At 34.1% G+C, this 13,799-nt stretch overlaps 1 protein-coding gene across 14 annotated transcripts in view; it reads left to right on the top strand.

The window, feature by feature from the left end:
- Window positions 1–13,799, top strand: part of LOC145293199 (uncharacterized) — an 806,145-nt gene that overhangs the window by 773,005 nt on the left and 19,341 nt on the right. For all 14 annotated transcript variants that reach the window (XM_080139709.1, XM_080139706.1, XM_080139701.1 and 11 more), the window contains one exon: window positions 1–153. This exon is cut by the window's left edge and continues 14 nt beyond it. In XM_080139709.1, coding sequence (XP_079995835.1) covers window positions 1–153 — 153 coding nt within the window. The remainder of the gene's footprint in view (window positions 154–13,799) is intronic.

Below are 13,799 nucleotides of genomic sequence, written 5' to 3'. Positions count from 1 at the left end.
TTAGATTCGGCACAGAGGAGTTCTGCTTACATCCGACACAAGCTTGGTGGCAGATCTTGTTCTTTGGAAATCGAGGAATCAAAGACTGGAATTTCTACTTTCTCTCTGTCTCCGAATCCTTCACCTGTAAGCTCAAATCAGAACCTAACGCAAGTAAGTGATCTTCCTTTTTTTTCTCCATTTTTTGTTAATCCACTTTTGTAAATGGAAATCGCTCCAGACAAGGTGTAAAACCAATTTATGTAAGGAGCTAACAAGAATGAAAGGTGATTGTCACCAAAACAAGAGATGCCTATTGACCTTAACCTTCAAAAATAAAGGCTATAGGTAGGAGGAAAACAGCCGGAGAGTTCCACAATCCTGCATTTCACTAAAATAAGAAACTGAATTACAATGAGATATCAAAATAGCGAATAGATGAGGACCACTAGACCAATGAATCAAATGAGCTGCACCAAAAGAAGCATGGAATAGTTTCAACTCTGAAGAACACGTGTAATTATAGTATTTATAAAAAAAAAAAAAAGATTGAGAGTAGCAACATCACGTCTGTGAGGGAGAAGTTGCAGAAAAGAAGAATGTGTGGGGGTCAATCAAATTTTAGATACGTTTCTTCACTTTATCAAGAACCCTCAAGAAAAGTTTGAATGCAAAATGCAATAAAATTCTATTCAATGTTTCTAATATCCTGAATTTTTCAGTTTTTTCACTCTAATAATTTACACTGACCTTTTAATTGTTTTTAATTACAAACATTTAGTGAAATATATTTTGACTGTTTCCAACTTTGTTAATTATAAATTATCTCTCTCCTCCCTTGATTTTGATTATTTTATATTTAATCGATTTTTGTCCAAAAAAAGTTGATGTCTTAAAGAACTATAAAGAGTGCTATGCCGTTTTCTTTTTACTACTGTCTCTGAATCCTTTACCTGTAAGCTCAAATCAGAACATAACAAGTGATCCTTTTTTGCCAATCCACTTGAAGAGTTTCTTCAAATTGAAAGATTATACTATAAAATGGTAGAAATTTAAAATCTATTACTTAATTGCAAAATCTTATTTAATAAGGATAAGCGAACGCGGCATAACGGATAAACTACTTGGTAAAATTCAATTGTAAGTTATACTCTTCTAGAGATTGAAGGTTAAATCCTCAGTGCGGGCGACACTAAAAATACAATTGCAAATTACTTAGGATTTCTAACTAGTCATGACTGACAGAACGAGAGAAGGGATTAAATAAAGAGTTCCATTCAGAATTCTGAGCAGATTCCGGAGTTCAACAAAAAGCTTCCTAAGTTCAATAAGAGGCAACTGAAGAAGATCGAAGATTACATTGACCGAAACATTGTGTAAATAACACTCAAGATAAAAACAGTAGTCTGAATACTCCAATTGTTTCCATCTTCTGAACATTATTCCAGTCTAATTTATAATTAGAAATAAAAAACTGTTTAACAATATATAAAACTCTTTAAGCCATCATTATGTCAAGACAAAAATCGATTGAATTTAAAATAATCAGAGTTAAGAGGGAGAGAGGTAAACATAGTAACAAGATTGCAAACAGTAAAATATATTTAAATAAATTTTTGCTATAAAAATAATAAACAAGTAGGTGTATATTGTGATATAGAAAAAATAATGAAAAATTCAAGAAATTTCATCAGAAGCATATGAATATTCACGAAATTATAAACTTTTCTTTTGTAATTCGATACAAAAATTTTGCTTTTTAATTTCACAATGATTAATTAATATTCTATATTGATTTTTCTTCTAATGATGTAATGGCCGAAAGAGCAGCAGATAATTTTTAAAGTTCATTCTATTTAAAGTCTTGTGTGTGTATTATGTACGCCTTGAAGACGTACATATGACCAATTCTCCTTTACGATTGTGAATGTTGGACAGTAACAGCTGAAAGTCGCTTGAAAGCAACAGAGATATGGTTTTTCAGGAGAATTCTACGAATCTCATGGACAGAAAGAAAGAAAAATGGAGAAGTCATGCGTAAGGCAGAGATCAACAGATCACTACTCAATGCCGTCCATACCAGACAGTTAAAGTTCTTCAGCCATTTAATTTGTGCAGACGTTTGGAAAAAATCTTGATGTTGGAAAAAAGAGCAGAGGAAGACAACAAAGTTCACTGGCGATCTCAACAGGGTTACTGGAAACTTGACTATAGATCTCATCATAAAGACCGAATGCAGAGAGGATTGGAGAGCCATGATCATCGATGTTTGCAATAACAAACCTGATACCTGAAGAAGTGTGCATTATCTATCTACTTATGTTTTTTAGGAAAAAAAAGCAGTTTATAGGCTAAAATAATTCTTGCATTCTCATTAGTAAAGCTCATCTATATATACTTTTTGTAAAGGAATATAAATATTATTTCATACGAGATGTTTCAATATTACAGTTAAACGTAAGTTCAATAATAGGTTATATCAATCAGAACACTTATACATTAATGGGATACAATACGAAATATTCAGAACATCATTAAGAGTTCCAAATATTTAAATGGATATTCAGTATGTTCCCTATTTTTTTCGACATTCAACTATATTTATTATGAAAATTATTTACTTCAATATTGTTCAATAGACGAGTAGGACTTAACCTGACGAATTCCTTTGATGGAATGAAACACAAATGTTTCTGTGCATCTCAATTATTCTAACTAATATATATATATATATATATATATATATATTATAGGAGAGTTAAAAGATTAAGATCGATCCTTTAAGAGAAGACTTATCGGGATAATGCAAATTTAACAAATTTCTTTGGAGCTGATATATATATATATATATATATATACTTCATTTAATCACATAAATTAATATACGAAAGTGTAAGTGCCTGCTCATTAGCTGATTAGGAAGGGTGCGGTGGAAACTAGAAAACTGATTGGCTAACTAAAAAACTCAATAGAAGGTGCATATAAAAATGCGAGACAACCACAAAATTCTCGCATAAGCCTGATGAATCCTAGCATGGATGAAACACGGAATATTCTGTGTAGCTTAATCGCCATATATATTTTATAACTTTATATATATATATATATATATATATATATATATATATATATGGAAAGCGGTGGCTGAGGGTCAATCGATTAGGTGTGAATATCGATGATGAGGATGTAAACCCCTCAGGATTGCTACAGATCCCATAGCAATATCAAGAGAGAACAGATAATCATTATGATACCACCAAAGTCGGTTATATCATCATTGTATCCCTGTGGAGGCTGGGCGAATGGGTTTCCCCCCAGGCTCTTCCCAAATAGGACTCCGAGGTGGGTGGGGAACAAAGATGGCGAAAAAAGAAAACAAAATATATGGCTTATTCCTCCCAAAAACCACCCAACCACCCAAAGAGAACCCACTCTGATGTCTCTGACATCAGTAGCTCTGAGGAAGAGACGATAAAACAAAGGAAGTCAACATTCGTAGTAATAGAATCAATGGAGGAAACTCCTTTGAGCAAACTATCACCTTTTAAAATTGAAAAAAATCTTAAAACTCTAAAACCAAAGTCTATTAAAAAACAATTTAACGGCAGCCTACTAATAGAAACCCATAACGAAGAACAAACTAAAGAAATATTGAAATTAAAATTATTTGAAAACATCAAAGTCAAATGCTACAGACATCCAACCCTAAATACTTGCAAAGGAGTAATGAAAAGCTACGAACTTACACTTTGTCCCTTGGAGGTAATCAAGACAAACTTACAGAAACAGAATGTGTTAGATGTTTGTAGAGTTCAAATCAAAAAAAACAATGAGAAAATCGATACCAATACATATATACTAACTTTTGATTCTCTCACCATACCCAAAGAAGTGAAAGTTGGATATATGAAAATAAATGTAGAAACTTATATTCCAAACCCCCTCCAATGCTTCAAGTGCCAGAAGTTTGGACACCATCAAGATCAGTGCACACGATTACCAGTGTGTGGAAGATGTGGAGAAAGCGGCCCACACATTGACTGCAGAAAAGATTTCAAGTGTGCCAACTGCCTTGGAAGCCATGGCGCTGGCTCTAGATATTGTGAAATATGGAAAAGAGAAAAAGTGACCAAACTAAAACATATAAAGAATATATCCTACCCAGAGGCCAGAAAAATCATTGAAACTAAAACATATACAGATGCAACTAAAAAAACTACTCCAATTAACAATCAAAATGGTCATATACATGTAACGGATACAACTGACAAGAAAATTGATGTCCTAAGCAAACTAATAAAGGAAATGAAAGAACTATTAGAAGAAATGAGGAAAATGAATAGTGCAATGTCTGCAACCAATCCAAGGATAATATTAAGTAAAGACACTACTGAACCACAAAAAGAAACAAAAACAACAAACCATTTCTACAAAAACAACCGAACAACCATCAAACACATCACAAGCCAGAAAAGAATCAAAAATCCCCCCAGACAAAAAAAAAAAAAAAAAAAAAAAAACAGGAAAAGAAAGATCCCGATCTATATCTCGAACAGGGACTCCGACAGAAAATAGATTTGAGGGATTGGAGACGATGGAAGTTGAACACAATTCCAAATGATGAACAAAATATTACAATGGAATATCAGAGGGATAAAAGCAAACCAAAATGAACTCACGTTATTAATAACAAATATGAGCCCAGCACTTGTCTGTCTACAGGAGACCTTTCTGAAAGAAAATAATACCATCAACATAAAACACTACACATCTTACAACTACATAAATAAAGATACGGACAGAGCTTCTGGAGGCACATCAATACTCGTGAAGAATGAAGTCCCTCAAAGACAAATAAATATAAACACAAACTTGCAAGCAATTGCAGTTCAGTGATTCTACATAGAACTATAACACTTTGCTCAATATACATCCCTCCAAAAGATACAATCAACGAAACTGATATAACTCAATTAATAAAACAACTCCCTAAACCCTTTTTTCTACTAGGAGATCTCAACAGTCACAATGTAATATGGGGAAGTAAAGAAACAAATAAAAAAGGAAAAGAAATAGAAAACATAATAAATAAAAATAATCTATGCCTCCTTAATAATCAAAACTACACCTATATGTACCCAGCAACAGGTACTTTCACCATCATTGACCTTACCTTATGTGATCCTTCCATATATATGGACTATGATTGGAAAGTACACAATGACACCTGTGGGAGTGATCATTTCCCAATCATCCTGGAAAGTCTAAGTACTAGTACTGAACAAAAAACACCCAAATGGAACCTACATAAAGCGGATTGGGAAGACTTCCAGGAACAGTGCAAAAACCAATTAATTATCGAAAAGAATGATGAAGATGACCATTTAAATTACTTAATTAAAACACTCACAAACATAGCAAATAATACCATACCGAAAACAACCAAAACCAACAATCACAACAAACCTTGGTTCACAAAAGAATGCAGAAAAGCCATCCGAGCTCGACGAACTGCCTTGAGAAAATTCGAAAAGTACCCAACAAGCGAAAATCTGGATTTCTTCAAAAACAACAGAGCAAAAGCCAGACGAATCATAAAGGAATCCAAAAGAACAACTTGGAGAAATTATATATCCAAAATTAATGTGAATACCAAGGCAAAAACAGTTTGGAACATGATGAGGAAAATAGAAGGAAAGTGTAGTAGTACACCAATATCCCACATCTCTAAAGGCAACAAAATATACACCGATCAAAAAGACATTTCCAATAACCTGGCAGATAATTTATCAAAAATTTCATCATGTGACAAACAGAGAAATTCAAAAAGATTAGAGAAAAGGAAGAGAAGAAGAAAATCCAATTTAAATCACAAAATACTGAAAAATACAACCAACCTCTTACCTTGCCTGAATTAAAAGAATCGTTAACCAAATCCCATGACACAGCTACAGAGCCCGATGAAATTCCATATGAAATCCTCAAAAAACTTCCAGAAACCTCAATGAAATACCTACTTGAAATTTTCAATATTATATGGTCCAGTGGAAACGTACCTGAGACCTGGAAAGAGGCCACAATAATACCAATCCCCAAATCTGAAAACTCAAACATCCAATCCCAATCAAGTAACGTCTCAGATCCATTGAATTTCAGGCCAATAGCTCTTACAAGCTGCATTTGTAAGACCATGGAAAGGATTATAAGCAAAAGACTAATCTGGTTCCTGGAAATAGAGAATCTTATTACAGAATTTCAAACAGGATTCAGGAAAAACCGGAGTTCAATAGACCACATAGTCAGACTTGAAACCTTCATCAGAGAAGCCTTTGTAAGGAAGGAACATTTAACAGCAGTGTTTTTTGACATGGAAAAAGCCTAAGATACTGTGTGGAAGTACGGTGTTACAAGGGATCTGAAGGCGCTTGGACTAAAAGGCAGAACGCCAATTTTTATTGAAAATTTTTTTTAAAACAGACGGTTCAGAATAAAAGTTGGCACAGCTCTCTCGGACTTGAAGGAACAAGAGAATGGAGTACCTCAAGGGAGTATAATGTCAGTGACCCTGTTCAGTATCCGAATTAACAACATTGTAAAAAACCTTAACCCTGGAGTAGATTGCTCCCTATATGTGGATGACTTCCTAATATGCTGTAGATCTAGATATATATCTATAATAGAAAGGAAGCTTCAATTGTGCCTAAACAAAGTAATGAGATGGACGGAAGAGAATGGATTTAGATTCTCCAAAAGAAAAACGAAATGCATGCATTTCTGCAAACTAAAGAACATGCATAATGATCCTGTCCTAACCATGGAAGGAACGCCCATACCCGTTACTGACCAGTACAAATTCTTAGGGATTTTATTTGACAAAAAGTTAACATTCATCCCACACATAAACTATCTGAAAAAAAAATGTAACAAAGCTGTAAATCTTTTGAGAGTGGTAGCACATACCGATTGGGGTGCAGACAGGGAAACACTCCTTAAACTTTACAGAGCACTAGTCCGCTCAAAGCTAGACTACGGTTGTTTCATATATGGATCAACCCGAACATCATATATAAAAACCCTAGACCCTATTCACCATACTGGCCTAAGATTGGCCCTAGGAGCCTACAGAACCTCCCCCGTGAACAGTCTATACACGGAAGCACACAAACCCCCACTAGATCTAAGGCGAGAAAAGTTAGCTCTTCAATATTTACTTAAACTGAAGTCTTGCCCAAACAACCCTGCATACCAATGTACCTTCTATCCTAAATATGAAGAACTCTTCAACATGAGAGGAAAAACTATCAAAACTTTCAGGCTCGGAATGAAGGAAAGCATTGAAGAATCGAAAATTCCAATCTCCAGCATTCACAACTTCATACTGCCTAAAACACCCACATGAACCATGAAACAAGTAGAAATAAAACTGAACCTAAACAAAAAGTCCAAATCTACCACAAACCCTATTGAATACCACGACGAACTTCAACATTTAGAATTGCGATATTCAGACTACACCTTTATCTACACAGACGGGTCTAAAAGCAACAATCACACTGGATGTGCAGCAACGTACCATAAAACCACAATGAAGAGAAATCTTCAAAATGAAGCATCTATATTCACTGCAGACACTATAGCTATCGATCTAGCACTCAACATAATTTCAGAGGAAACCACCAAAAACTTCATCATTCTCAGATTCTCTATCAGTCCTATTATCTATACAAAATCAAAAACAAGAAAATCCACTAACAACAAAATTAATAGAAAAAATCAATATCCTTTCAACTACTAAAAACATTATTCTTGTCTGGATCCCCAGCCATGTGGGGATCAAAGGCAATGACAGGGCAGATACAGCTGCAAAAAGATCTTCTCACCTTCCAACTGACAATTTTAAGATTCCACATACTGATCTTAGACCCCAGATAAAAGCATACATACAGGAAAAATGGCAACTGCGGTGGAGTCAGCAAGAGGGCAGCAAATTATACTCAATCAAACCTGAACTTAAGGAACGATGTCCGGACATCAAGAGATCACACCGAGAAGATGTGATACTGACTCGGTTGCGCATAGGACACACCAACTTTACTCATTCTTATATACTAAATGGAGAATCGGCGCCAGAGTGCATTCCATGCCAGGAGACACTCACAGTAAAACATATCCTAGTTGGGTGTGATGACCTCGCCCCAACTAGAAAACTATATTATACAGAAAGCAATATGGAGGACCTTTTTGAAAAGGTCAACTCAACAAATATTCTAGCATTCCTAAGGAAAGTAAATTTATATAAGAAAATTTAAGGGAATTTAAAGTCACCCGAATATACACATCCATGTATACAACATTTAATTTCTTAGTTCGATTTTATAAAAAAAGGGAGGAAAGGCTGAAAAAGCCCCCCCTCCTCAATAAAAAAAGTTTTTTAAAAAAAAGGACTCCGGGATTAAATGACCACATAGGTTGATATGCCGTAAAACCAACCAATCAATCAATCAAAAACTGTCGTTGTTTTTTCGATATTTCTATGGGAAGTACTCGTCTGAGTTCCAATCTCTGGTCCTACCTCGCAAATCTTTCATGAAAAACACCCGTCTAGCTGAAACCACTGTCAGTAATTTTCCCCACTCTTTATCTGTGCCTAAATCAAAACGTAGATTCTATGAACAAAGTTTTTTTCTTAGAAGTACACGCATGTGGAACTCTCTTCTGTTTGCCTGTTTCCCACTACAACTTGGGTGTCTTCAAGTCCAACATAAACAAGTTCCTGATGAACCACTCCCTTAAGTAAGACACTTCATCAGATCTCCATTATTAGTGATTACTATGATATTATCCCATTGATTACTGTACACGCAATAACCCTTATCCTCAAGTGGCTCCTGAGTCTTTATAAGTGGTGACTTCCTTGTAAAAAAAAATGAAATAAATAAATATTCCGATATGGGGGAATCAAGATTTTCATATGTTTAAATCGAGTTCCGGAAGTAAATATTCAACATGTCACCTGTATATACGTACGTTCCTGAAATTCAGCTTTATTCTGTATCAAGAAAGATTTTATTAAAACTTCCAACAGAAATAATTATTCTAATTATCATATTAAAAAAAATTATCAAAATTCAAGATATATCATATGTCGGAAATTTATCTTGCTTCCAGATAAATTCGACGCTAAAGTAACTAACCTGAAAAAAAATGACAGCATGAAATAAAAGAGGGGGTGGGTTAAAGAATAAAATATAAAGGTCTTGCTTTGAAACAAAGAAGAGATTTTATTCACAATAAAATTAGTTGCAAATGTTTCCCTTTGCGGGCATTAAATTTAAAAAACGCCAAGGTAACATATAATGAAAAAATAACACTGGTTCTTATAATGAAGATGTCGTATCCATGAACGAATACAATAATATGATGCATAATAGTAGTTCTCACACTCTCATATGTAGTAAATTTTAGGAGCGTACTCACAAATTGAAAGCCAGTCAGGCACGTGCCTTTTTCTTTTTTTTTTCGTTTAAAGTCCTTTTAGAATTTTCTCTCCTTCCATGTGCGAGCAAAAAACCGTAACCACGCAGATGGATTTCAGAAGCATGCCTCATCGCATGTCCGGGGTATTCTTGCTGGGTTTTCTTCTTTGAAGGAGGTGCCAAAATTCCTTGTCACATAAAATAAGGTGTTTTTGTTTAAAATAATTACACTCCTTCAATATACGTGCTGAAGCATGCCTCATCGCATGCCCCGGGTATTCTTGCCCGGGGTATTCTTGCCAGGCCTTCTTCTTTGAAGAAGGCTCCAAAATTCCTTGTCAGCAGCGGGCAATGAACACGTCCAATCACCACGTCGCGGGAACCAAAAAAGAGAGCGAATCTTGCACTGGGCTCGTGATGTCATCACGGAGCTAGCATTTCCCTTTTCTCCAAATTAAAGGGAGTTTCGTACAAACCCAAAATGTACAAAACTAAGAATCAAAAAAAGATACGAAATACAAAAAATCGAATACAAGAACCAGATAAAAAAATAATAAATGTAAATAGGGAGGGATGCACCATTATTTGTACAAAAAAATTCCAACACATAAGAAGCAAATGAATATTCAAGAAATTATTATTAAACCTTAGTTTAGTCAAGAGAAGCAGTAGATTTTTTTAAAATAAAATATTAGCAGGAGTAGATGTGAGCCCAATCATCATTGTATGTTCAAAACTAAAGGGAGCGAATAGTAAACAGAATAAAAGAAAAAGAATTTAATTCAAACTTTTCGATAAGATCAATATAAGAAAAATAAAAAGATAGCATAAATATAAAAAAAAAGTTAAAAATATATAAAAGACGTCTTGAATATTTATTTATGGAACTCGATTTGAATATTTGAAATTCTAATGTTTTTAATATTTCGAATTGTATCCTATTTGTATTATATTTCTCTTACTCTCTCTTTCTCTCTCCCCGTACTTTCTACTTTTTCTTGGAAACTACTGAGCCAATCTAACTGAAATTTTGTATGGACCTTTGTTATGATAAGTTGCAGCGAACTAAGTATTATGTTGTACGAAACTAAAACAAGAAAAAACATTCCTATAAGACATTCATTTAATCTGAACAATTCATAAGGAAAACGCTATTTCAAACTTAAGCGTGACTGACTTAAATGACAGATAAAGGTTTCTTGTTAAGGGTTGCCAATATTTATTTTTAAAATGTCTAAGAAGTTCCCTTGATAAATGTTTAAGTGTATTTAGGGATAAATAGGAATTAGTAGGCATTAATCACCACAATTCCACATTTACTCTAAAAGTTTTCTAAGAAACTATGGATTCAATCTGGATGAAATTTTGTATAGACCTTTATTATGATGTGATCAAACGAACTAAGTATTATGGTATCCATTCGATGCACAGTTAGACATTAATAGGGATTAGTATTTAATGAACAAATTTAACCATATTCAACCATTCTAGGTCAACTGGCTATGACTTTTGCCTGTTTTTAATGAGCTGAAAAATCTAATATATATATATATATATATATATATATATATGTCATTTACATACAGTCCTGTTTCATTGTATCACAACACATCAATGCCGCTAGACTAGCACCTCTCCCAAGCCGAGGATTGAACCTAGAACCATTGCATTGACAGTCAGCCGTTCTGCCCGTCAACGCACGGGAGCGGTGTCCGCAAATAGCCTTGACAAATGTCTTTTAAACAAATATTCGTCCACCATTTTTATAGTGCTTAAACCACTTATTTACAAACAAACAGGGAGCCTCACATTTTTCAGTCAATTAAGTAGCGGGTGAGATTATTTACAACAGTGCTATGCCCAAAGAGGGGGCCTTAAAATATATTTATAGTCATCGACATACAGTCCTGTTTCATTGTATCACAACTCATCAGTGCCGCTAGACTAGCATCTCTCCCAAGCCGAGGATTGAACCTAGAACCATCTTGTTGACAGTCGGCAGTTCAAGCCATATATATATATATATATATATATATATATATATATATATATATATACTAGCAGGGAGACCCAACATTGCGCGGGATTGAATGATGATCAATGAATGTTTCACACTCCAATATTTTTATTGCCATTGAGATCGGTGAAATCGTCCATTTTTCAATCAAATACTATAACGTTTTTCCCTCCATTGATAACGGGTTAATATATGAACTCCTGATCTAAAAGTTGTATTACCTATCTACAAAAGCAGCATTTATCATCTGGTCTCACACCATCAACAACCTAATTAAAAGGAAGCTTATATTTCAAAGCAGCTTCCTTCCTTTTTAAGTTCCCCTGATGAATGTTTGAGAGTGTTTTAACGGCTCATCACATTCAACATCATTTACCATGGTAGCATCAATCTCCTTTTCTCATATACACTTATCTGAATTAAAATACAGAGTATCACTCAAAGCAAGTAAGGTTGTGTTTGTTACCAAAGTTCCCCTAGGTGTTTAACTTGTTCAAGAAGAAATGCGAACTCTTTAATACAGATTCCAGACCACACACGTTCTGGTTTTCGCATTACCAGAAAGTGGCATCATATCTTTTGTGGTCAGAGAACAGGATTAAAATAAAATAAGCTCATTTGTTCCCTGGAGTTATATGAATAATGAAACTTTGAATTTCGTGTGAATTCAGATTTGATAATTGCTTTGTCTTTAAGGATTTTTTTTTTTTTAAGATTAAACCAACTAATTTACTTTAAGGGTTGCTAAGATTTTCATGCATACAAACACAAGAATCTGAAAGTGTTTAATCATTTTAGAAAACTGTTTATTATTAGATTTCTTCTCTGGAATTCATCCAATTTATTCTGTAATGTTTTACACTAATTTGCTTTAACTATTTTCTAACTATTCTCATCTTGGTTGTTATTTTCACAACGTTTCAGTCGTTATTATCTTCGACCTTCTACCTGTGTATCTTGTCAAATTTGGGAATCTATAGAGAATCTTGAACTGAAACCTTTTGTGTTAAACCCAGATTATTCTCGTTCTGCCAACTATGACCGGGTAGCAGCGTTAAATTTCCAGCCTCCATTATGCACAATTCTTTATGGACAATTCTAGTATGAGTTTTCAGAACGTTAAACCTAATCTTGTTTTAGATAAATATATATAACTATAATATTTTTCAAATAAATATTAACAATTATTTTTATACATACAGACACCAGTATTCATACTTACGCAATCATCAGTGTAGGAAGTGATAATTACTCTTGATTCCTTAGGCTAGCATTTTTCCTCCAGGCTACCGGAAAATAACACAAGAATTGAAAAATTAAGTGCCTCTCTTATATATATATATATATATATATATATATATATATATATATATATATATATATATATATATATAAACTAAGTTGGCTATATTAATAAATATACAATGTTAATTCTTCTATAAAATGTTTTTTCAGACAGTGTATGGTCATGTCCATTTTATTTTAAGTAAAATTTCTTATTTTTCTGATGAGTATATGCAACAAAAAATTCAATATTGATAAATAAATACAAAGGTTTTAATAATTTATCCATTATTACAGACCTATTTCATTTCTGCAGTCCTTCCATCAAGCTGGGTTCCATCGTCTTTGGAGCTCTCAGAAGTCGTGCTGGAACTATCGCCACCTGTGCTGAGGTTCTCAGCCATGTCATCACGGCAATGGGGCATAGGTCGGATCCACATTTCATCATTGGATGATTCATCACTTTCGCTGTTCGCCATTTGGTTTGTATCAAGGGTAGGCCGGACATCGCTCACATGCCGTGGAGTACCATCAACAAGCACAGCCTGCTCACTAATTATGTGGTGATCCGTCCTCTTCTGAAACTGGTCGTACATCGGTTATTGGAAGGCCTTACCCAGACGGTGTCCCCTAACTTCTGATTAGGCAAGCAGGCGTCAATGCCCTTAACACGCACTCGATAGCAATGTATCGCATTAGCAGGTGCACTTTCAGCAGTCGCGTTATCCTTTGGGGTTGTATTATACCTATATACTGCCTCTGCAATCGTACATTGCTTCCTTGCTGCTATCCTCTTCACACTTCGGTCTGTAAAATATATAAAAATTTTGATATACTGAAAGAACTGAATGGTAAGATTGAATATATCTTGGAACTTGGAATGGAGCTATATGTTATTAATTTATATATATATATATATATATATATATATATATATATATATACTTTAACAAGTTCTAATGTATTGATAAAATAAACTTAAAAACTGATATATAATCAAGAAGGAAAACAGTTTGAACACTTGCGTTTATAAATAATATTCA

The sequence above is a fragment of the Euprymna scolopes genome, chromosome 14 (genome assembly GCF_053919585.1).
Source record: "Euprymna scolopes isolate OS-2025 chromosome 14, ASM5391958v1, whole genome shotgun sequence".
Taxonomy (NCBI): domain Eukaryota; kingdom Metazoa; phylum Mollusca; class Cephalopoda; order Sepiida; family Sepiolidae; genus Euprymna; species Euprymna scolopes.
This window is presented reverse-complemented; position numbering and strand designations above follow the sequence as displayed.